This window comes from Corvus moneduloides, chromosome 2, assembly GCF_009650955.1.
Source record: "Corvus moneduloides isolate bCorMon1 chromosome 2, bCorMon1.pri, whole genome shotgun sequence".
Classification (NCBI taxonomy): Eukaryota; Metazoa; Chordata; class Aves; order Passeriformes; family Corvidae; genus Corvus; species Corvus moneduloides.
In genome coordinates this window covers 106,538,854-106,565,023 of record NC_045477.1, presented here as the reverse complement: position 1 = coordinate 106,565,023, position 26,170 = coordinate 106,538,854, and the positions used below count along the sequence as shown (strand labels likewise).

At 37.6% G+C, this 26,170-nt stretch overlaps 1 protein-coding gene across 6 annotated transcripts in view; it reads left to right on the top strand.

The window, feature by feature from the left end:
- AP1S2 (adaptor related protein complex 1 subunit sigma 2) overlaps positions 1 to 26,029 on the top strand; it is a 31,130-nt gene extending 5,101 nt beyond the window's left edge. The window contains exons 3-7 of one of the 6 annotated variants that reach the window (XR_004238455.1): positions 3,388 to 3,496; positions 4,400 to 4,537; positions 12,239 to 12,331; positions 23,203 to 23,211; positions 24,071 to 24,153. Coding sequence is in view for 5 of the 6 variants with exons in the window: in XM_032100705.1 (XP_031956596.1) it covers positions 3,388 to 3,496; positions 4,400 to 4,537; positions 23,203 to 23,211; positions 24,071 to 24,118 (304 nt within the window). In the remaining variant the exon portion in view is untranslated. Of the gene's footprint in view, positions 1 to 3,387; positions 3,497 to 4,399; positions 4,538 to 4,920; positions 4,953 to 12,238; positions 12,332 to 20,310; positions 21,761 to 23,202; positions 23,212 to 24,070 lie in introns of those variants that run through there. The other 5 variants (XM_032100710.1, XM_032100705.1, XM_032100708.1 and 2 more) reach the window with 5 other exon arrangements.
- Positions 26,030 to 26,170: the final 141 nt, after the last annotated feature.

Sequence of the window (26,170 nt, the reverse complement as noted above, 5' to 3'; positions counted from 1 at the left end):
GTGGGACAATAAAAAGATGTTTTGTCACGCACAGCTTATTGGTGGTCCCAGTTTTCATTGGGTCAACTATCAGCAAACCACAGATTCTTGGACTCCTTAAGCACTTATCTGCCTCCTGGTTGTCCTTCAGAGTTCGGTTCTGTTGGTGCCAAACTTTGTAAGCTTTAAACTTCTGCAGTTAGGATCTACATGCAAAGTGACTTAGATGCTGACAGACTTATGGCTTGTTTGCAGGTTTACCTGGTGACAAACTTCCAGGGATGACTTCAAGCAGGTGTTCTCTCATCTAGAAGGGGAGCACCACTGAGCTGGTAGGATTTGCAAGTTGTGCTCTGCCTCCAGCGACCTGATCTCTCAGCAGTTACTGAACCTGGCTGTTCAGAGAGCAGAAGATGAGAACTCTGTTGAAGCATTGCCTGCCTGTTTTGAGGCTTCCCACTACTGAATTATTGCAACTCTTGGGGGGAGATACATGGATTTGTTTCCTATTAAAAAAAAATCCTGAGGCCATCTGTCTGAAGGCAGCAGTTTGCATAAGTATTTATACTCACTGTGTTACCTTTTTGTTCTTCAGTCCTTTATTGCATTTTCAGGTGATTTTGTCCAAACTTTTTTTTGGTCTCTCTGGTTTTGGACCCCTTTCTGATAAGTGGACGACATTTATCATAAAATATTTTCCTAAATGAGAGTAAGCAGCTGAGTCTGAAGATTATTTTAATAATATTTAATGAGATAAAAAAAGACCACAATTGCAGTAGGAATAAAAAAGGCAGAATGTTTCTTACAGACTGCACTTCATTTACTTTTGTGTATATATTTTTCTATCAGGGTTTGCCTTTTATTTGGGTGCATATGAAAGGTTTCTGTCAGGCTCATTAGGAAGAAACTGTTTCTGCAGAGCAGAAATCTTCTTGAGCCCAAGTAATCTACTCGTCTTCGTGTGGATACTGTCCATGTAAACTTCTACACTTGGCAAAACTTCCAGTGTCTGCTGTGGATTATAAGTGGACACTTTTTTTCTGAAGCCCTTCCTGCAGAGGAAAAAAATTGTAATAAACTATTGCCTCTGAGGATTTGGATCTGAAGCATTCCTTTGTAGTATGCTCATGCCCTTTGGTATGACTTGTTTAAATTCTTCTGCCATTTGCCATTCAGGCTTATTAAATGTGCATTTCGGGTTTTTTGTTGAGTAGTGATCTATTAGTCATGGTTGCTACTTAAAAAATAAATACAAAAATATTCTCTGCATATAATAATAGATACCTAGGCCTCCATTTTGTGTTGATACCCACTGAGTAATTTCTGTTTCTTGGTCTTATTTCTCCAGAACTGCAGTTGGCAGAGCTTGAATGTGCAGTCTACTTGCTAGCTGCCAAATATGGTCTTCTGAAAGTATGTTGTGTTCTCTTTTAAATGAGGACACTGAGAGCAGACCATTTTCTGGGGAAGTATTTTTTGTTGGTCTCTCTCTCTCCCCTCCCCCCTTCTTTTTCTGTAAAATAGTTCTGTGCATCAAGAGAGACTCTTTTAAGTACTAGGAGAGCACAGAGGAACTGTCCCGTGTGGATAAACTTCAAATATTTGAGTCAAATTTGATTTGATAAGGTCTGCTGGTATGTGGTTCAACTTGGGTTTAAGCAGTGTAAGGAAACAGTTTAGCTGCACTTCATCGTAATCAGTGCTGCTCATCTGAAGGTGGTGAAAGCCTTGTTTAGATGGATTTGGCATGAGTGCTGGTGGTTAGTGTAAATGTGAAATAATGTGTCAATGCTCTTTTTTGATGCAATGAAATATAACATGGAGCTTGACTTATAAATTCCTCAGTAGGTTTGAAAGCATTTTTTTTCTTTATGATATTTCTTTTCAATGCTTTTAAAATTAGTTTAGGTTCCTTATACAGATTCAATCTTGCGAGCTACTACAATGACTGTAAATGTCCTTGAAAAATTAGTGAGGCATAAACAGAACTCTGTAAAATCAAACAAACTGTGCTCAGATGGGACTTCTGATGAGCTGATGAATCCCCATGGTGAAGAGATGAAAGAGTGAGGGAACAAAAGTATTGTCCTTCACTGGAGGTGTCTTCCTCTCTTCCCCCATCATGTTTGGGGGTAGGATAGGCAGTAATATTTTACAGTAGTTTAAAGATTTGTATAGAAGCTATTCTGATTAATCTTTCGTGTTGAAGCCATAGCAATTTGATTCAGAGCAGAGTGGGAGCAGGGGGGACGTTTTCAGATCATAAATGGTACTGGATAGGCATCTAGGAGACAAATTTCAATAAAGTGAAAATACAGTGGGGTTTTTTCAGAACTTCTAGCCAAAAAGTCTGACAAGTCCCAGCTGATAAAATATGTGTAATGTTTAAAAGTTGCATGGATTTCTCTGTATGGGAAACAAATATGCGCTTTAAACTTGGCACTCACATCTGAATGACTTCTTTTTCAGTAGGGCTGGCTACTCGAGAGTGCTTTATGTGGCCTAAAGAGGCAAACAAAAGCTGTTTCTGGTTCATGTAAATTAGCAGTTAAAACAGGTGGTACTTGAAATCTGGTTTGCACCATGTGTGACTGAAAAGCATATGGTTTTGGCACATTAGAAGGGACTAAATGGGGTTTTCAGCTTTCATTCCTTCTTTGTTTTTTTATCAGCTTTTTTAAAACATGCCTTGAACAAATATATGGTAGAGCACAGTAGAATTGGATGGCCTTTTTGTTAGAGTGGAACTCTATTATAGCTGAAGTTAAGAATTCCCTGTCTTCCTAGATGGAAATGGATTGCTAGAAACTATTTGATGGCCTCTCATCAGTCTGATGCCAGGACAGTTAGTAGGAATTGAGCTGTTGACTTAGTAGTAATTGGGGTGTATGTCACTGGTGTTGGTTTTGGAGTTTCTTGAATTTTTAAAATTCTCTACATAGACCAAAACCTAATTGCTAATTCAGTTCATCTTTCTTGAGGCATTTTTTATGGTTTTTAATATCTGTGTATAGCTTATATGATGAAAGTTTAACATTGGATCAGTTGATTAATATACTGATGTATGGATGTTACGGTGAGAAGAGAAAGTATCTTATCTCAGAACTTTCCCATGATGCCACAAAATCAAAGATATTTAGTTTTCCAACCACCTCTTCGGCTATTTTAGTTCTGTCAGCTAAAGGATGGCAAAGAGTGAAGTCATGCTTGACTCGGAGATATATCTCTTTTGTACATGTGTGTCTTCTGGTCTTTCAGCCATTCCTTAGTAGGACTTGCTTGGTTATGATTTGGAGTAACAATATGCTGAACTTGAATATGAAGGACTGCCGAGAATGTGATACTCCTCAAGTGCATTCATTTTGCTTATGCTTGTATGCTAACATCAGGATTATTTTGTTATTACAGATACGCAAGCCTGTATTTCTGCTGTGCTATTGAAGATCAGGACAATGAACTAATAACTCTGGAAATAATTCATCGCTATGTAGAACTTCTTGACAAGTATTTTGGCAGTGTGAGTTAGTTTCTTTATATTTTGTCATTTTGTTTTTTGCCCACAGCACTTTTACAAGAACATAACCAATTAGTAATTGAAAAGGTGCATTTAATATATTTTGTGTGGCTTGCTTGGCCAAACTAAACTGATGCTCTTCTATAACTGTTAAAATATAAAATTAAATTATTGATTTGGAGAAGAACTATTATTAATCCTGTGTTAATTGCCTGTATTTATTTCATTTCACAGTAGTTTCACTTGGGGTCAGATAAAGTCTTACTCTTAGCAGCAAGCTTTTCTTCTTCCTGGCCCTGCTCTAGTGTGAGCACTTCTTACATCTGCTTCCAAAGGAGGCAGTTGGTTGTGAAGTAGCAGGAACGGTAAGGAAAGACAAGAGAGACATCTGCCTACCCAGACAGCAAACACAAACATCTGTAGTAATGTACACTAGCACTCCTAGAAGAACTGCTGCTCATTCTGCCTTCATTTGTAGTCCTTCTGACTATGGAATGCACAGACTGAACAAGAAATGTGAGATTATTCATTTTCATATCTTTCTGTAAGATTGTGTAAGCTACCTTTGCATACTGCAGCCAAGGAGAGAGCTTTATAGGGAATATTCTATTGCCTCTTGAAGAGCTGCGTCTTACAGACTGCTGTGAATGGAACCCTTTTTAACAGTGAAAGCATTTTTCAGAGGTTACTGTTGCTGTTTTTAACTCAAGCAAAAAATAGGATTTTTTTTTCCCTCCAAGGACTGACTTTTGTTGTTGCCCCAGTCCTTACAAGGTTACAGCCTCAGCCTGATGTCTTGGTTTGGTAAAGTTTGGTGAAGCTGTGAACAAATTAAGTTTTGTGAGAGGGTATACCTCAAGTGAGAGTATCCTCCCACTTTGCAATAACGGTTGATGTTCCTTTTAGGTATGTGAACTTGATATCATCTTCAATTTTGAAAAAGCCTATTTCATTCTGGATGAGTTCCTTTTAGGAGGGGAAGTTCAGGAGACTTCCAAGAAAAATGTCCTTAAAGCCATCGAACAAGCAGATCTTTTACAGGAGGTAAGCAAATCCAGCTTCTCTGGCCAAAGTGTCAGTATGGTAGGCTGTGACTCGAAAACCACCTGTTGCTCTAAGCTTCTAGAAGGTACTTTTTAGCATGCTTAGCATGTGGTTTTAGCTAGTTGTCCTAAGTGTGCAATAGGATGATGTTAGCTGCTCTTTTTGTTTGGTTTGGCATGCGTATGTTGTAACCTACTGTGACTTCGTGTTCTGCTAGTAAATGCAAGTGGCTGTTCTATGTTTATACCTAGATAATTGTAGATCATGCTAATTTAACTTAGTGTTCTTCATGTGTCTTTCATTTTTTTTATTAATTAACCATTAGTTCTTTTGTCATACCTGATGCATGTTCACTTCTTTACTGTTTCGTTGCTGAAATCCAGAAGCTAGACTCTCTTCTTTGAGACTCATTCAGGTATAGTTCTAATTCTTAGACCTGCTTTTCTGCTATAGGCTGCTTACTGTGGAACATGTCTAAGCTGGCAAAACAGTAATAGTTGTGCCATAGAAACATACAGAATAAAGTATAAGAACATTGTTTTTTCACTTTGAATGCTTTTGTTGTTACTACTGTTGAAGAATGACAGATTGCATGTCTACTGTTTTTTAAAAAAACATTTGATGTGAAGGGGTTCAGTGGTATAGAGAAACTTAATATCATTTCTCCATATTTCTCCATCCTGTGCTGGTTATTTTGGGTTTATTTAATTTTGTTTGGTTTTTTTTCTTACTGAACTGTACACTGTTAAGGTCCTTGAATGTCTAAATGGAAATCCAAAAATTCTCGTGTGCTGGTGAATGATCAGTCTTGTGTGCAAGTCAGTGAACATATGGTTTAACAGGGATGGTACACCTTTATTTTTTAAAGTGGATTGAGGTTTACTGCCTAGATTCTGTATAGATCCAAGTTGTTCTATTTTTCCCCCTATGCGAACCTTCAATTTGGTATTTTGTCCTGTGAATTAATTGCTTAATTCTCTTCCAAGCCTTCTGTGTTCCACTTGGTAGTCTTTTGATGGGCAAAATATCAGTAGGATGGGGAAACACACGGTGTTCTTTACCCTAGCAGCTGTGTTTGTAATCCTTTCAGAGTACAGGCAGATCCACTGCATGTTAAAAGTTCTTGTCATGAACAAGGACAGCCATTACACACTAATTTGCTACCCTGTTTTTCTAGAAAGGAAATGCATCCACCTCTTCTTGTGTTCTGATTCAATTTTTTAAAGTCTTTCTTTAGTCTTTGAAGGAATTATCTTAACCAGAAGTCCTGTTGGAGTTTACAAACAGGGGAGAAAAATAATCTGTTTTTTGTCTTAAAGTCTTCCAGTTTGTCTCTTGCAAATGCAGTTAATTGTACATAAAGTAGAATTATTGTATTCTTTCTCATTGTTACAGTTTCTGAATTTTATTTTCACTGTTTTTGTGGGGCTGTTCTAAAGAAAAAATCAGTTCTGTTTCTAGGAATTCATTGCTAATTTTTTTTTTCCAAGCAATGAACATTCTCTTTTTACAGAGAATATTATTTCATATTAATATAACTTCAAGTTAAAAATCTTATGCAAAAGGAAATACCACTTTTTCAATGTGAGACTTTTTCCTAGCCCTAGTAGCTCTTCCTTTCTCCATCTTTAGGAGATTTTCAGTTGCAAAGGTTTATGAAATAATTCTGATTAATTTGAAATGTAGCAGTTTATCACAGCACCACTGGAGTCCTATGTTGGGACGTCTCTGTTTGGTTCTTAATTATATTGACTGTTGATCTAGTATAAAACTACACCCTATACCAGACTTTTAGTTTATAAACCCTGTAGAAAGTCTGGTTATTTAAATTGAGCTTCCAATAAATTTGGCCTCTTTCCAGTAAAAGTTTGGTTTTGTATCAACTGCTGCTATGTAAATGCTGAGTTTCATGAAGAGAGTTGTTAAAATAATAGTTTCTTACATCTGGAGAATTTTTGGTACTTTGAGTTGATCTCTGCCTCCCAGAATACTTCAAAACTACCAGACTGAAACATAGTGTGATTCAAAATTGAAAACGTATTTCTAGCAGGGTTGTCATGTATTTGTTTTTGACTATGTCAGATTTTAATTGTGTGCAACAAAGTGTTTATTTGGCCTGGAGTACTCATTGCCGAATGTATATGTGTATATATGTATGTACATATATACACATATATATAGTTGAGTACACAGTATTATTAATTAAATATACAACATTATTAATTAGTAATGCTACATGCATTGGTATATGAAGTACCTTGAAGAGCTGTGCAGAATACTTACACAAAAGAAAATCATTACAGATACATTAAGTGACTATTTGTGTAATGCTAGGAGAAAATATGCAGAGGCACAAATTGCTGAGTGGTGAATTAATTCTCATTAGCCTTGCCTACTTGTATTTTCTGTGGAGGTTTTCCGGGATGTACTTCTATGTCTGAGCATCTACTTCAGTTTAAGTTCTTGGTGCTGTGAGGTCCCTTCACTAACTGCTACAGTTTGTGTGATTGAAACACACTAACTTTTTAAAACCCTTCTCACCTTCACATTCCTTGTAGTTCTTCAGGAATGTGTTTAGTTCAAGTATTCATTCCCTCACCCCTCCCCCATGTTTATTACCACCTTATGACTTATCAGCAGTCAGTCATCAATACTAGCAGTGGTACCCAGATGAAGGGTAGTAAAAGGTCATTAACTCCAGTACTTCCATACTTCCTTGTCACTCTGTTGTAGAAATGCTTCTGTTCAAAAGAATGCTGTTACATGTTGCTGATAATTTTATATCTTGTTTGCTAGAGAGATTTTAAATACTTAACTGGTGATTACAAAGGCATGCACTGCTGAAAAGGTGGTTTTTGGTTGTGTGAGCAACTCAGTTATACTGAGAGAAATAGCAGATGCAGTGTGTTGTTGCATGAGTTAAATATATACATGTGACATGTGAAACAGCTAAAAGATAACCCTATGTGTGATTTTGTGACTCTTGAGTTTTTTAAGGCATGAAACCACCAATGATAGATCTTTTATACAAAAGAGAGGATTTGATTTATTTCTCTCAAAAGTCTAATTGCTCTTGTTTTATTTGATGGCTTGAGTAATTCAGTATGGTGCTTGGTCATTTACTGTACTAAAATCAAGGAGTTAATAATTCTAGTATTTAAACCAAGCAGTCATGTATATATTTTAAAGCAAATCTGTACAGACTTGCTCATCTTCATTTGAAGTAAGAAAAATTTCCTAAACATTGGCTATGAGTGAAAATGGCTTTTGTTGATTATCCTATGTAAATTTTAGAAAAGTATTTTGGAAATTATCCCCGTTTTGTCTACCACTATTCTTTTGTAGGATGTTTGTATATTTTTTTTAGTATTTGATTGCAGAACACCTAAATACTAAAAAATCTATATTTTTAAGAGGTATCTAAATAAAAGGGCCAGTAGTCTGTCCATAAATCACTCGTTTTTTTCTGTCACTACTTCACTAATGATCAAAAAACTAAAAGCTGTGTGAGTGGTTTTTTTTTTTTCTTAGGCTCTTGCGGTTTGGCCTCAGGCAGTATTTACTAGTCCTTCCACATGAAGAATAAGAGATAAGCTATCAATTAACCTTACTTTCTTTGCTATTTCAAACCCTTGCCTCATCCTATATCCAGAAGGGTGCTGACAGTGTTCATGTTGTCTGACTTGCCTTAGATGCTTAGAGCTGCTCATAGATTAAAGCTTTTGGTTTTAGAATGAGCATCTTTGGAAATGAAACTGGTGAATTTCCTGCATATGCCGTGAGAATTTTCTTCTTGGAGATGAAATGTGCTTATTGGAAACCATAGGTTTGAAGGTATGCATAGTAGTAGGTATTAGGTTGTCTTTGAGATATGCCAAAACTCCTTCATTTTGTCATTAGCATTGACAAAAGAAAATTCTGATATTTAAGCCTCCAGTGGGTGGGAGTATAAGGAATTTTGTCTGGTTTAGGAAACAGCCTTTGTAAGCAGCTGTTTCTTACCACTTGCCTGAGAAACTTACCATTATGAATACAATTAATTCAGCCTTCACTTAATGTTCTTTCTTAAATATAGACTGTTGAAATAGACTTCCTAAGTTGGCAGTGGCATTATTGGCCTTGGCTGTACCTGTGTTCCTCTGAATGTGAAACAAGAATAAATAATGGAATCTTTATGATCATGGACATCTAACTGCCTTGACTGCCATGTGCTCTTCATGTGTAACTTCCATCTCGGTTTCAGGTGGTCAGCTTTGTTGGTCGGTAGGTCACTGTAGTTTAAAGACGTGCATCAGCTTGATTTTAGGCACAGATAATGATCGACAATTACATTTTAGAAGGTACATATATGGGGATCTATGAGTTACTGTGAATGAGAAGTGATAGATTGTTAGTTCATTATTTAAGGATTAGGAAATAGCTATGATTTTTGTGGATTTGAAATCCCTTCCAATTCACAGAAGAGCAAGTTGTAGTGTTTTGGTAGCGATGCTTTTGTAAAATGCATTTCAGAACTCAATCTCTGAACATGTATTTATAGAAGAGGGGGGTTATAGTGCTGTTAGTGTTTGCCACTCTACATAATACTCAAAAAGTCATGGCAGTCAGATGCAGTCCCAAATGACTGGGAAAAGGGAAGCTTTGTACTTAAGTTTTAAAAAGAGTGGAAAGGAGGACTCTGGAAACTACCAACCTGTCATCCTCGCTGCTATACCTGGGAAGATCATGGAACAGCTCCTCCTAGGAGCTGTGCTAGGACATGTGGAGGACAGGGAGATGATTTGGGACAGCCAGCACGGCTCCACCAAGGGCAAGTCCTGCCAATCCAGTGACCTTCTGTAATGGAGCAACTACATCAGTGGGCCAGGGGAGGGCTACCGATGTCATTTATCTGGACACAGTTCCCCATAACATTGTTCTCTCTAAATTCAAGAGGTCTATTTGATGGATGGACAGTTACATCCAAAGGACAGTGGTCAATGACTCGGTGTTCCTCGGGGTCAGTAATGGGACCAGTGCTGTTTAATGTCTTAGTTAATGACATAGAGGGATTGAGTGCACCCGCAATAAATTTGCAGGTGACACCAAGCCAAGTAGTGCAGTTGACACATGCGAAGGATGGGATGCCATCCAGAGGGACCTGGACAAAGCTGGAGAAGTGGGCCCATAGGAATCTCACAAAGTTCCACAAGATCGAGTGCAAGATGCTGCACCTGGGTCAAGGCAATCCCTGGTATCTGTACAGGCTGAAGGGTGAACAGATCAAGAGCAGCTGAGAAGGCCTTGGGGGTGCTGGTGGGTGAGAGGCTGGACATGACCTGGCAATGTGTGTTTGCAGCCCAGAAAGCCAATTGTACCCTGGGCCGCATCGGTAACAGTGTCCCAGCAGGTCAAGGGAGGGGATTCTGCCCTTCTACTCTGCTCTGGAGGGACCCCACTTGGAGTGTTGCATCCAGCTCTTAGGAACAACCCTCTGAAGATTGTGAATTTAATAGTAGCAGACAGCTCTGTAAACCTTGGTATTTCTGTATTTTTAATAGATAATTTTAAACTGTCTTTCTTGCACTGTGGAATAGGCTTTCCTGCAAATACTTATCAGATCATACTCTCATGTTTAAAGCAATAGGAAGTATTCCAGAAAATGAATAGTAGAACCTGCATCTCTTTTTTCCCATGTACTAATGGGGGAAGAGGAGGTTAATGCTTGCAGATTTAAATAACTTGTTGAAAAGGTGGTGCTGAGTATCCAGGAAGTTAGCATATCATGCTTTGACCTCTTCCCATGCTCAGTCTGATTTTTTTGTTGCTGTTGTTTCTTTGTTTAAGTGTGTATACAAGTAAGATGTGGCTAATTCTACTACATTAAAGAAATCAAAAGAAATAAAAACGAGATGATCTTAAGACTCAACAAGTTGAGGAAGGAGTCTTCCACATAAGTGCTAAATATGCATTCATTAAGCTTTGCAAATTGAAACATCAGAAAGTTTCAATTTTAAGTAAGACAAATTAGCATAAGCAGTCCTTGCTGTCTCGTAACTATTCAGTACTCCCTCAGAATTCCAATACTGATCAGTTTGCAAACTGTGAACTTGATCATTTACTGATATAAGCAATTCTTGTAGAACTGTTGAGGATATATTAACAACACACTGAACTCTTTGTAGATCATAATTCTAATAAGGGTATATTTATTCCGTACACTGAACAGATAGATTCTTTTTCAGGGATGTTCTCCTGTCCTTAGCACTAGACGCACTGTGTCAGGGTGATGCAATGAAATATTTAGCACTGCTGCATATGCCATTGCTGTTTTCAGGAGTTTAGTCATGTGCTTCTCATTAATATACAGTAAACTCAGTGAACAATTGCAGGAGGCTGCTTGAGAGTAAGGAGTATCTTCACAATCAGGTGCTCTTTCTTGAATGCTCACATTAATCTGCATTTTAGTAGAACAATTTCATTGGATGTGGCAGAATGTTGAAAAGAGCAATGTTAATGTTTGGATCTTGAGATTGTGAGGAGAAAATTCCATTTTTACTCTGTTGTCTGAGATGATGTGTCATGTTGCAGTGCTACTACCCTTTCTAAAATTTTCACTTCCTTTGAAGATGGTTTTAGAGTGCCAGAGAATATTAGGTGAGAAGAATACAAATGTCCCCAGGAGGCATCCTGTTGTATTTGGTTTTAGATTTTCATTTCTTTGTGGTCTTCTCTGTTGTTGTACAGATGTTGGGGCACATTGCTGGTATGTGTTTTAGGGCTTTTATTTACTTTTAAGGGAGAAGCTATATTTTTTGTTGCCAAGTGGTGATGGGTATCAAGATACAATGAAAGTGTGTATATTAAATTCTATGCGGAAAATTTGATATTAAAAGGCAAAAAAAAAGTCTGAGAAGAGCTATTGTTCACAACTCTTTGAGAATTATGAGTATGTTTGATTAACAGATGAATTGATTAAAGTGAAAATGTGGAACTTTTTGCACTAAGCAATGTGACATGAAAGTGACTGCCCAGCAAGTAACAAAGGTGACTTAATAAATATGAATTTTGAATTAAATTGTTTAAATTACTTCAAGGATGATAGGTTGAATGAAACTTACTTTTCTTCATGGAACAAGTCTTATTTTAATAACAATGTTAATAATAATACTATGTGACAGTTAATCACTGAATTAAATATATGTAAATTTGGTATCATCCTATTCTATTACACTCTCAATCTGTTCTAATAATGAGCAACTGCTTTTAAGTCTCTTTAAAAAAATTAAATCTTTGAATTAATATTCCTTCATGCACAATTGAAGCTTTCTAAAGAACTCTCTACGACTTACTCTTTTAAGGTACCATTATCCTTTACTCTGGTTAAGAAATGAAAAATAAACTTTTTTTTTTAATGCATCTACTTGAAGTCTTTGAACAGATGTTTTCTTCTGATGCATTTCTATTTGCTTTCTTAACAGTGGACTTTTAGGAAGACCTATTAAAACTATATTAACCTAAAGAACAACAATAGCTGAAACAGATTTGAGTGAAATAACTGAATTTACTTTTATATATAGTTTAGAATATTTTTAAGTCTTGTTTTAAATGTAAATAAGCTGTACATGATTGGGTGGATGTTGAGTTTTTGTTTGCTTTTTTTTTTTTTTTTTTTTTAGTAGTTGGTATTACATTTTCACTGCTGCTTGATTTTGTTTGTAGAGCCAGAATGAAGACTGGGGAGGTTTGTCTGAGGATATCTTATGATTAAGAGCAATCTAAGGCATTAGCCCTTTTGACCCATCTAAATGATTGGTAACTACCAAGTTTACCATTTTGGTGGCATGGATTAAATGGGTGCTATGCAAAGACTGCTGCACGTGTAATTAAGTCCTTGCAAGGGTAAACAAAAAATGGGTGATGGGCTTAACTTTCTGCAACACTTGCATGATGGTCTTTGAAGAGTGCTTTGACTGTTTCCTTTTATTTTCCTTTTATGTACTAACCGCATCAACTTGAAATGTCTGACTTCTACTGGCTTTCTTTGGTGTTGATAATTAAGTGGGATAATGCAAGTTAGAGAAATGGATACCAAAGCTAATAACTAAACAGATGTTTGGCTTTGTTTACTTACAATCAGCCCATGTAAACATGTATTTATTGGAAAATGAGCTGTTTACATCTGCTGTGCAAAGAAAATGGGCCCTAAAAAGACTGGGTGCTGCTGCAATTGACTGTATATCAAATGCCGGATGCTGCATGATAGAACAAAGCTTATTTGCATATATAGTGCATTGCAACATATTTTTGTCCAAAGCATAAGTGGAGTACGTTGTGGCAGTCCTACTAATAAAGGTAAGATTTTAATTTGCATAAAGCAAGTTTAAAACGGACATGAAAATGATTTGCTGGAGAAAACTTAATTCTTCTGCTGCTTATTTGATATAATGATAAACAAGTAGTTCAGTAAACAAATTGGCTTTTGTAATGTGGAACTGTGGTAATAGATCTAATTTCACATGCAGCTTTATAAATATCAGGACTTAGTTTCTAGATAAAAGAAAATAATTATAGTAGGCAAAAATATTTGTAACATGTTCAAAACCAAATTCACAGTTAGTGTATGGGTATTTTCACCATTTAAGAGTTTCCTAGTGTATGATACAGCCATTGATCTGTGTAGGGAAGAGGGGAGCAGCCAATAACCTGCTTGGATATTAGACCTGAAGAATTAGGGCAGCCAACAACATTTGTTGAAAACAATTTCCTGTATGAGCTTGGACATACTCTGAAACAGCTGTGAGAAAAACCTACATGCTCAAGCTTGATACTTCCTACATTTTTCCCCCAATTCTATTGCTTTTTCTATGCTCTTCATGATAACAAGTTCATGTACAAAGAGTGTGATTCTCATGGTGAGGTTAGAGTTTAAACTGTGCCTGTAAAACTTCCCTTGCAATTAGAACTTTAAAAAGCTACCTATATTGTTTGGGACCTATGCTACAAACAGAGCTGTTACTTAGGAGTCCTAATCTTTTGTTTGTTTGTTTGTTTGGGTCTCAGATGGCTACAAAGACCACTTCTGGCACATACAAGCTCAGGCTTAGAGAATTCTGTGTAGCTCCAATTTACTTGTCTACAGTATGTCCCTGGGTGAATTCTGTGTATGGGCATAGTTTCAGCTGAAGAAATGTGCTTTGTCCCTGTTAAACAGTGACGTTATCTGATGCCCATGGAATGCTACTTCTTGGCCTGTACTGTTCCCTGGAAGGAGTGAAGTATTCTAGTTGCTGTGTTCAGACCTTAATTTACAAGGTTATTGTGGTTCCTCAGAATATGGAGAAAGGGAGATGGCATCTGCTGGGCTGAGTGGAGAGGGACAAATAGATGGTTGCACATAGTAAGAGATGGGGAATAGTTTGCCTGCAGTAAGGAGCTGCAGCTTGTATATAGGAGTGAAGATCATCTGTGTTAAAGAAAGATCTCCTGAGGTAAAGGAGGTTGCCTTCGGGCAAGGGGAGGAGTTTGACTCATAGCTTTGGTGCTTGGATTAACTTGATATTTAACTAATAGGTTATACAACTTCAAATTACTTTAATCCTTGTTACTCTACGAGGCATAACCAAGCCCAGAATGAGTAGAATTTGTTTTTTTGGATGGCTGTTTTAGAGTTTCTTGTAAACTAGGGTGTTGAGTACTACATGTTCCATGTGGCAATTGTAATAAGCCACGTATTCAGAAGTAGTCAGTTCCATAGAGAATGTGGTGAAATTTATGGTAAGACTTGTGTAATAGTGGAAAACCAGGTGAAATCTTTATATTGTACATTCAAATTGTACTGTGTAGAAATTCTGCTTTTTACTGAGAGCATTTTACAGTGGTAAAGTCATGATCTTGAGTCAGGACACAGTTTGCTCATCACCCAAATGCATGGTGACAGTGACTCCTGTAGAGAAAGCTGAATCCATTCCCACTGCCACCTTTGTGTTGTGTTGATCCACTTGCCCTGTGGTTCTGGGGCTCCTAGATTGTTAGCTAAAACTTGAGCTCATGCAGGGGAGCATGAGGGAAGTGCCAGGAGGAAGAAAGTGGCATTGAAAAGGGAAGTAAAAAGCAGCTGCTTTTGGCAAGCCAGGACTTTTGCTAAAGCTGATAGTGCAGCTTAAATTACATGCTATTTTTAAAAAATCACAGTATCTAAGTGTTTTAAAAAGCCAGTGTTCCACACACCTTGTCCTGGCTGACTGTCTGCTGTGAACCCCCAAGTCAGCATGCATAGGTAGGTTCTAATTTGCTTGTCATATGCTGCACCCCTGCTGTTGGCCTGAGTCATAGGAGTGTAGCAAGGAGCTTTTCAGCAGCAGTATTGACTTTTGGAGTTTTCAGCTGTCCTTTTTCTCCCTCTTTCCTGTGTGCCAGAAAAACTATTTTTATGATCATTCTAGAACTGGATTTCAGATCCATTTAAACTGATCCAATTCAAATTTCTCATTTCTAAAAACATAAAGTCAGCAGCTTTTCTTTTCCATGTTTATAACTTGCGCCTGCAAACATTTGTCCAAACAGTTGTAAGAACGAAAAGTGCTGCAGGACCAGGAAGGAAGGGGGATGCTTAAATGCCATTGCCATGGAAGCTGAATAATATTGGATGTGACATGGCTTGTTGCAGCAGCATATTCTGGTCATCCTTTCAAAGATAACAGCCCTGCAGTTTAGGAAATGCTTCCTTTAGCAAAGGAGAATAAACAATGCAAACCTGTATCTGCAGTGCTGGAAGAAAACATTAATGAATCCTTATGTGCATAGTTTGGCAGTTTGCCAAACATACAGATGCTGTTGGCTTATCTGCTCGAGAACTCAGTGATTTTTAATAATTTTGGCTCTAGCTTCACAATACAAAGTACTCAGCTGTAATACGTGCTTAAAGCATTTGTGTTTTGGTGATGGAGCCTCTGATGGATTCTTAGAACCATCCTTACTGCTAAAGGCTGGGCTGTTGATTGTTCCTGGCTCGCTGCATAGCAACTGATTGGTACATGAGAAGCAGAGCCTCCCAGAGCGATTATCACCTCTGAGCCGGCAGATCAGAGTAGCAGCTAAGAGGCAGGAAGCAGCTACTATTATCCGGTTATAGCACACAAAGCTTCAGCTGATCTTTCTACTTCTGCTTTTGGGAGAGAGGCAGGCAGGCTGCTGCTGACCTTCTGTCATACCCCTCTGCTCTGGCCTTGTTGAGGTGATGTTTTAGAGCCGAAGTCTGCATGTGCTAGGACGTTTTGCTAAATAACATTTGCAGGACAACTTGCTGTTTCATACTCCAGTTGAGAATTGTGTTGACCGATTTGCATCCATCTTGAAGATTGTTTGTTTTCTCTGTATACGAAGCTGCAGACAAGATCTTGACTAGGAGTTAGCATTGATGAAGCAGTGTTCTTTTTATTTGCTTGTGGTTTTTTTGGTTTTTTGTTCTTTTTTTTTGTAAGAGCATCATAGTTAATACTTGTCTTTGAAGATGTTCAAGACCTCATAAGCATTTCTAGGTTCTGTGAGAAAACACTTTGCTCTTCTTTGAAAGTACAAATAGAATTTCACAACAAAAATGCCTTAGTGGGAAATTTCAAGGCCAGGCTGGATGGGCCCTGAGCAACCTGTCCTGTTGGAAAGTGTCTCTGCCCATGGCACAAGTGTTGGAACTAAATGATCTCAAAGATCCCTTCCAACCCAAACCCTTCTATCTAATAGAAGTTTCTGAACAGTTAGCTAACCAAAGATTGGGAAACAGTTACTCTCCTGTTTTGAAATCCTTGAAAAGGCAAGTGAACAGCAGCAACGTCCTAAAGCAGCCGTTCATTAGAAATATTTCCTAATAACGATTCAGAAGTAGAGTGTAAAAGTAATTGCTTCTGAAGCATTGCTTAGGAAGTGCTTGTTAAATGTTAATCTCTTCCTACTGCAAAAACTTCATGTTTCTAAATGGAAACCCTCATCCTCCACTCTTGATTTCCCCATAGCCTGCTTCTTCCCAAACTTCTGTACACTCCATGGTCCCACATCTTGTCTGTTGTTTGAGCTAGGCTTTTGTTAGATGCTGACTGAGGAAAAAAGCCAACTCTTTATCAAAAGGTGGCAGCTGTAATTTTTGTCTGCAGTTTAACATGCCTTGCCTTCATAGGCTTTGTGCTGGTTTTGATGGGAAAGAAGTTAAAACAATAACCTAAGCAAACTTCCCCTGAAAAAAAAGTCGTGCCAAGAATTCACGAAGTCTATGTCACTGCCATGAGATGTCATCAGTAACACGGCAGCCCTACAACACACTGAACTTGAGACAGTTTGGTGTAGACACAAATAATTTCTCTATCTTGCCTGAGGAAATAACACACTTCTCTTGTCCACTACAGGCATAAAATACCTCAAATTGCAGCAAGAAAATAATTCAAGGTAGATGTTAGGCAAATTTTGCAGTGGAGATGATAATGTAGCATTTAAGTAGATTGCCTGGAGCACAATAAAAAGGCATTACTGGATGCCTTTAATAGGTGAAATAACTCTCAGGAAAGTTACAGGTATGCTATTTGGGGGACTGGATTAAATGAAGTCCCTTCTAATTTTATTTTGGTTATGATTTTTAATTAGTTTGGGTCATGACTGAGTTGGCTGAGAAGATGTCATTTGGGTTGGACTGCCTAAATAGTTCTGTTTACTCAGATCAACTGTACCATTTTTCTGATTTAAAATATCTCCAGTGACTCAGGCTGACAATTTCAGAGTATTATTAGCTTTTAAAAATGAGTTGTAAACACAGATGCCGTTTTGAAAAAGATTAATTCTAGTAACTTTAAAATATTGCAACTCCACAGTGTGCAGCTTGTGTTGTAGAGCTGTTACTTTTCTGGCAATACTAGGATCTAAGACCTATGTGTTAAAGTCAGATAACCAGTTTACATCCAAATTTTTCAGTGATGATTTTTCAGAGGTGGTATTTCATGTTAGTTTGCCATTATATTGTGCTGTAAGGATATCACTGCCTCCTCCTAGCTTCTAGATCAACTAATTTATAAACTCATTAGATCTAGATTGTTATCTTAGACAACATCTGAGCCTGTGAGCACGTCCTTGAGGTCTGCACGTTCCCACCAAAGGAAGGCAAGGTAGTGTAGATATTGATTGTGGAATTTGACAACTGTTCCTTCCCCATATTGTATTTTCTGGTATTTAGACTAGCAGGCCAACTGCTCTGGAGATAGTGTAGTGGGGAACACAAAAAAAAAGTCAATCATAGTTGAACCTTGTTCACCGCAGTTCTGTGATGGCAAACAATTTGTCAAAACTTCATTTTCCTTTTGGTTGTTTGTAAGGCTGCCCACAGTGCCAGGCCCTGTGTGGGACGGTCCCGGATGTCCTTGGTGGGGTACAGAGGCCTCACGGGAACTCCACTGTTTTCCTTACATTGCTGTGTTATCACTTTGTATCTCCATTACTGTTGTCTTCCATTGAATCCTTTAGTTTCACCTCTACAAGGTCAGTTCATTGCTAGTCTAGTTGTGGTAGTGTTTACCACACTAGTGGTTTAGTTCTGTAAACTAAAAAGCCACCAGGAGTGAAATAACCACTTTCTTCCTATTGTTACCTGACAATCTATCTTGCTTTATCAGTAAACAGTAAGTTTCTTTGAAGATGAGGCACTAATCCCACAGCAGTAATTTGAGTCAATCATCTTATTTTGTGTACCGTGATTTTAACATCAAAGATAGTGAATTCCTCAAGTTGTAAATCATTAAAAGTACAAGCCAGGGTGAGGAATACCCCAGGACTGTGTAAGTGTGGAAAGTACTGAAAAGGTAATAAGTGGATAAACATGAAATGAATGTGAACACTTCATGGCCTTATTTGTTCATGTTTGCAGTTATGTAAAATGGGACATGGTCAGTGTTTCCAGGCAAAAGAGGGTGCTAAAGATTGTGTACACACATAATCCTTGAATACAACAACAGTGGGTTGTAATTGGCCGCATAAGACTGCCAGAAAATGAACGGCTCTCGCTCTTCCTTCTGTCTGTCCAGAGATCTAATGTAAAATCAGGGAGAAATTTGTTGCAAGATTTGACAGGCATTTCAGTGAAGACACCAACGCCAAATGTTGGCTCCACATTTCCAATGGTGAACACTGGAAGGCATGAGTTTTTTTCAAGGAAGAGGGGAATTACGTGTATGCAAATATTTCCCAGATAAAAATTGGCATTTTAGATTATTCCAGTATGCCTGTTTTTCAGTTGTCTTCATGAACAGTCCACCAGTGTAAGTAAAGCAGGAGTTTTCCGCGGGGACCTCCCTGGGAATATTTGTCTGTGGAGGCTCCAGGAATTTTAAAGCTAGTACTTTATTCTTTTTAGTCAAGACTTCTACTCCCTAATAACATACACTCTCATCATGCAATGCCTTTCCAGTTAGGAATATGCCTCAGCATTTTGTTTTTAATGTAGACTGACGCTTTTTACTTAAGCCATGCAAGAGGTGTTAAGTGTTAAAATTCACATTTGTAATTCTTTATTATATACCAGATTCTTTTGAATTCTAAAAGTTATAGCATGCATCATAAAACTTATTTGCAAATGTTAAAGAGTTGTATAGGTGCTATTATTTTGTGAACTACTGGATTTGTAGTTAGCTTGGTCAGAATAATTTAAACTACTGTGACATGATCTTCAGATTACTGATATTGAAAAACATTGTAAAAACTGTAGAACTTCTAGGACATTTTTGTTGTGCTTTTTTTGTAATTTGAGAATAGAAATTAAAAACATGCAAGCTTGGACATGTGAATAAACTGAGATGGCACCGAGGAGACAGTTTTAGAAGTCCATGGGAACTCTCTCAGTTCTGTTCTAAAACTTCTGTCATTCTGGGAAGTGGGATACTAAAATAGATTGAAGATTGTAATTGGTACAGGATCAAAGATGGAAACTGACATGCAGAGAGTAGATTTTGTGTGCTTTCATCCCAGGAAAAGTTTAATGGGCATATATGGGGCTGATGCTCCAAAACTGCTGTTACTCCATTAAAAATGTCATCTGTCTTCAGGGCACTGATTTTGATAAGAAAATTGAGTGTTGCTTTCTTTCTAGCTCATCTTTCAGCAAATTGAATACTGACATTCATGCCAATCATGCAAGAGTGTATTGAGTTCAGCAGCATAATCCAAAAGCAAAGAAAACTTTGAGAGGTGTATCAGATGCCTCCCTTTTTCTAAACAGACCCTCTTTCTACAAAATGTAATTTTTGTCACCAGTAATGCCACTGCTGTAGTACCCTGGTGCAGTGCTGCTCACAGCCATGTTCTGGAGGCCTGGTACCTCTAAATGTGTGTTTTATTGGAGCAGATGTGGTGGGTGATGTCAGGTGCCACTTAGCCCTGTGCCTGTCTCTGACAGAAGCCAACAGTCAATGCTTGATGCAGAGACAAGTAATAGATAGGGTGGTCCATCTCTGGAACAGTATCTCTGCTTGAAACATTTTTTGGCTAAGAAGAAACTCTGAGCTTATGCAATCAAGTATTTATGATGTGAAGTTGTTTTGTGTGGTGTTGGACACAGCATGCAGGTATGGGGGGGTAAAATGATGATTCTCCCCACTACCCTCACCCCCTAGAAATCTAGAGTAGTCAAAAATACAATATTGTATTTCTGTATCAAATGTCCTTTTAATGTCAGAGATACAATAGTGAGATAATATTTTTGTTTTCTTGCGTATCTGTCCACCTTTCTATTATGTATAAGAATATGTACATTTCTTTTGTAGCCACGTCATGAATACTTTAATGTACCAGTGTACTAAATGGCTTCATTCATCATGCATGCAGAATTTCAGAGGAGATAGACCTGTGACTTACTCATGACAGAACATTATCATCAGCTTGCTGAATCCAGTCATCTTGAATCTAATAGAATGCCACAACCATTCTCTGCTGTTGTACTTTCCTCTTCCCCCTGTTTTACAGTGTTGTCTCTTCACGTCTCATTTCAACAAAACTTGTGCTTGTTGGCATATGGTTTAACTTTTTTATTGTGTGTAAGCTTGAAGTCTTATGCTTAAAAGTTCTGTAGCATTTTCTGAGCTAAACATCTATATACTGCAACACCTATAGTGTAACATTACTCAACCCATGTTTATCTTTTAAATAGGTTGTTGTAGTATGTAAACATACACTTAAAGTCTGTAGGTGAAGTTAAAAGACTTACAGAGAAAGTAGTGAAGGAGTAGTATCATGTGAAATGTGTATACACACAAGTATTAAATGATGTTGAGTGAAATTCTGTGTAGACCATGCATCTTAATTAAAGGTGCAAATACCACTGTCCCTTTCTGAAGACTGGCACAATAGTGTGACTGACCTTACAAAAAAGGAGGGAGGCAGAATTGATTAGGTCAAAGAGAATGATGGGTAAATCTGAAATGAAAACATTTGTATTTAGATGTTCAGAACACTCTCTTGAGTAGTTTAGCAGTTGCTGCCACTGAAAGCGAGAACAGGATCATTGCTTTACAAATTAATAATAGAATCATTAAGGTTGGAAAAGACCTCTAAGCTTATTGAGTCCAACCATTAATGGTTAGGGTTGGAAAGATCTAAGTCCATTAACAGTATACTTGCAATATGCCTTCTTAAATTGGCATTTCCAGTTCTAAGTGCAGGCTGCCTTGTGTATTGGAATACTGCCACGAGGGTGAGTGGATTCAGTTGAAAAGTGGGCAGAGTGAGAGGGCATGTAATGCATCCTGTTTGTAACCTAAAACCAATACTGATTTTGAAAACTGTTTCCATGAATTATTATCAAGGAGGTGATTATAAAATGAACCACAAACAAACAATTTCCATGTACTATATGTGGTAATGCACTACCTTCCAAATGTTAAACTGACATAAAAGTGCGAGATTTAGGGGATTAGACAAAAGATTTGGATTGGATTTGCAGCATTCTGAAATCTTAGAAAATAAGATCATAGGAGTGGTTTTCCATTTCCAAGTTTGCCTTTTTTTCCTGTGAGCCATTAACAATGTGTTTGGATGTCTGGTTAATGCTGCTTTAGCCTGCATTATTTCATGCCTGTTGGCTTAAAATGCTGTGCATTGAGCTGTAATGAGATGCTGTTTTTCTTGTTATCTGTATACAGCTGCTTGCTTCTAAATGACTAGGTAATGAATTAGCTTTTCTGGCATGTTTGAAATAAAGTATTGCATGCACTTCTGTCTCATGTGAATGACTTTTTCCTCATCTGTGTTCTGATATTTCAAATTTGTGTTGTTTGCCTTGGGTGATTCTGAGCTGCAGGTAGTATATAACACCGCAGAGTGTTTTACATAAGAATTACATAAAATGTTTGACACTTACTAAAACAAATAATGTGAACAAAACATAATAAAATTCATTCTATTTGTTTCTTAAAAGTAGTAATTGGTGAAGTTATTCCTCTAGCAAAAGACATTAGCCTTAGGTGTTCCTTGAGATTATATTGTTGATGAGCACATAAGAAGGAACATCTGCCTCAAGGTTACTGCTTTAGTAGTAAAAAAATTAAAATATGTCTGAGTTGTATGAGTGATGTATCTGTGGACAAGTAGCTAATGTCCTTGAAATAGGTTGCTTTTAATAGTTAGCCAAATGACCTTTATGTACTTGAAGAAATTTAGTGTTTAAGTATATGCCTGCTGAAAATCATCTAAGACTTTGAATTGGCAGTGAAGACAGGAATACTAAACTGCTCTAAAGACAGTGGCAGCACTGCTCTGTATTTCTTCATAGCTATAAAGAACTTTGTTTTCAGGTAACTTTGTAAATATCCTGTTTCGCTCCTGAGTAACTCTTAAGTGTCCACTGCTGTCTAATGAACTTAAAATTGAAAAGGGAATTTATTTCAAATATTTTGAAGAGCCTTAAATGCTTGAGAAGTTGTATTCTTTTAGAATGCTCTTGAGTTCTGGTGCCATAGTTAGTTAACAGTGTAGGATTTCTTGAGTAAAATGCCTTACCTTGGTGGATAGGGGAGGTGTGTCTCTTCTAAAATGAATGCAACAAAGTAATCTGGGAATATAATACAAAAAGTTATATTAAAAATGCTACATAGCCATTTCTTCAGTCAGTGCCTCCTTTTGGGGATTTGGTAAAATACACATGTAAATCTTTAATCCTGCCATCCTGTCTGGCTTTGTCAAGGTCAGTGCAGTTCTAAGAATATTTAAATATTGCATCAGTGAGGGGAAAAAAGCCAAGCCAACACTACATCTTTAATATACCAAGTATCTTGTTTTCAGATTTAACTTGCTTTTTTGTTGTAATTTCTTATTTGCTGCTGGATTTTAGAAGTCATCTCAAAATGCTGAGAGGTGGCCTGTTCCAAGCTCTGACTTCTAAATGAAGTTGCCTTAAAGTATCATAGCTTGTTCCTTCACTGCTGAATCACCATATACATGAGCTGAATGACGATCGTAAACTTGATAATTTTATGCCACATAATCAAGGTTGATAGAGACAGTGTTCTGATGTTATTTGCAAGGTTTGAGGTGTTTAATTTTGTATTTTACCAACATTATTTTTCTAATAAATATTTGCAAAGCAGTTGAAAAATAATTAGTTGGCTGCCTTAACTGTTATCTGCCTTTTTTTTTCTGCTGCATGACATGTCTTGTTTTAGGATGCTAAAGTAAGTTTATTTATACTCTTGATATTAAAGCTTTTGTTTTGATATAGACACAGTATCCCCTTTTATTTAGTAGGGCATTGTTAATAGTTATGGTAAAGGTCAGCCTAATGTTTCCAGTTTAAACTATTTCTTTTCAGATGCTATGGAAGTAATGAATACAAAACTGATGGTAATTCTTTGGAATTTGGTACTAAACAACTTCCTCTGAATCTAAGGAAAGCTTTCTAAGATTAGAATTAACCTAAAACTTTATGCCTGGTGTGGAATAATAAAATTCCTGTTCTAAAAAACTCCTCCTGCTCTGAAAAGGGATCAATTTGACACCAGGCATACCAAGGTACCTTGACCTGGTTTGATGAATTAAGCATGTGATCACTGTAAAAAAAAAAAAAAAAAAAAAAGAAAAAAAAGACTTTTTATAAAGATCTGAAGGGATACTGTATCTTAGTTGCATCAGTAGTTTGATTCACCCATTTATTCGTTCTTCCCTAACAGATTTTTGAGACCCTTGAAAAATTCACTGACTCCATTGCAAGACCCTTCCCCAGTCCCTCCCCAGTTCCTATCTCTGTTAACTCAGTTGTGATTTGTTCCCTGCTGGTACATCTGAATTGTTTTATTTTTATTACGCTTAAGGGCAATAAAATCTACCAGCTATTCCTGTGAACCATGACAATCTATTTAACAGCTCTGTGAAAAGTGCAGCTAATACCATGTTTGCAAACTGCAGTACTTCCATGTTTTCGTGTCTTTTCAGCTTGCTTTTTCAATTCAGCATCTTCCATACTAACTCGTGTGCGGTGCCGCTCAATACAAACACAGTGTTCATTTACTGCTGTCTCACATTTTCCCTCCGTAGGAAGCAGAGACCCCACGTAGTGTACTTGAAGAAATTGGATTGACATAAATCTTCTCTTCAGCTGATACCATCTCAGTGTTTCATACTGTAAATGTTCACTGCCTTCATTGTAATGTTTAGCTAATGGTGTAAGATGCTGTTTGTCAGTATTACTGTTTTGCTAAGCTGCTTCATTCAGGCCTACAAGAAGAATACTTTTTTTTGAAAAGGGAACAAGAAACCTAAGTTCAGAATTTATAAGTGAAAGGGAATTAGATTTAAATTGACTCAGTGTTTCCCTTCACTGCATTTATAGGAAAATTGCATTTGACTTCGGTAAGTCTACTGTTTTTTATAAGTAAACTTGACTTCAGGAAATAAATGTATTACTATGACATAAGCATAGTCTATCTAAATGAAAAGAAACTACATGGACAACTCCAAATATGAAACATTACAGTGTAGAAATTGTTCATGCAACCAAAGAATTTGTTCATCTACATTTTAGTCACCACTTGTGATTATTCTGCTTATTTCAGTTGTAGCATAAGGATTGGAAATACCTGTTTACTACTGAATTTGTCATTATACCAAAGAATCCTGCCAGGATCTGCATATCAAACTGGTAAAAACTGTTAAGGTGATAACTGCTTTTTAAAGAAAACTGATCAACTCACTAGACGTGAAGGTGTATTTTAGTGTAGCTACCTTGAGCAAAACTGTGCAAGTTACTATACTCAAAAGGGAATGCATGTAGGGGAAAAGGAAAACCAACCCAGACTGAATAAGGAGACTGTTTTTAGGTCTGATATTAGCTTGCTTAGACTATGAACACAGGAAAGGATGTCAGCTTTCTAACTGAATAGAGAGAGGCATAATGAAAATTGAATACTTTCAGAGATGAGAAAGAAGAAGATTTACAGAAGGAACCTTTTATTATTTTCTTTCAAAGTCTACCAATTAATTTGTATGCATTGGTGTTTTATAGTTATGCTTTATTGGGTGTATAGGTACCTTTAGGACACATCAAGTGTCAAAGTCATTTAACTGCTTTTCTTGATCAACACGTTAAATATGTGCCACATTCCTTACAAAACTCCTGCGTGATGTACAGTTGAACCAGCTAATTTGCAGTGAGAGCTCTTAAACATTAGATTTGCATAGTATATTCACTACAAATCATGTAAATTGATATCCAATATATTTTGACACTTCTGAGCAGACTTTCAGTAATTACAAACTAAGCCTGTTTCACTTGTGGAAATATGATCCATATGTGGTGTTGAGGAGACAGTGGGAGTCTAGGCCTGGGAGTAGCCAAGTTCTGTTGCCTGTCCCCATGGAGGGGTTGCCGTCCCTGCCCTCCCGTCCCAGATCCCTCCCTCTAGGAGTTTTGGCTTGTTCACCTGAGTTAGTGCCATGTTTTCACCAAGTTTAGCACTGGCAGTGGTCACTGGCACTTCTGTGGCCAGCTGGAGAGCCAATTGAGTAGCACCCAGCCAAAGGAAGAGTGCGGTGTTGCCACTTCTAAGACCCCTGATCCAGATGCAGCATCAGTACTTGTGCCAGCAGAACGGCCAGCCAGGGCCAGGCTCTGTGTGCCACTCCTGTGGCAGTGCCAGGGCCATACCTGTGAACTCAAGCCATTAGAACTTGTCCAGGGATGCCCACTGCGGGATTTGCACACAGATGCCAGATGACCAGAGACCATTTTTGTCCCAGGGCATTTCCCCAGTGCACAGCGGGCAGGGATAGGTGAGGGTAGAGGGGTAGCAAAAGGACCCTGTGTGTGAGATTAAAGTGCTAAAATGGATTTAAGTCAAACCAGAAGCAATTTTATATGTATTAAACACGTTTTTAAAGTTTACACTGTCACTTGTATGTGCTTGGCTGGATTAAGCTTCGTTGTGATTGTGACAAACTGTTTGACCTCTGTCTGTCACATTGGTTTAGTTGTAATAAATGTCCATTTTTACACCATTGCTGTGTTTATATGTAATTAGTGCCTGTATTTGCAGAGGAAAGAAGAGGCTACTCAGTGCTGGCTTAAAAAAAGGGTATTTTATTACAGTGCTTAACCTGTTCTTGAGCACTTCATTAAAAAATGTTGAGAATACTGTG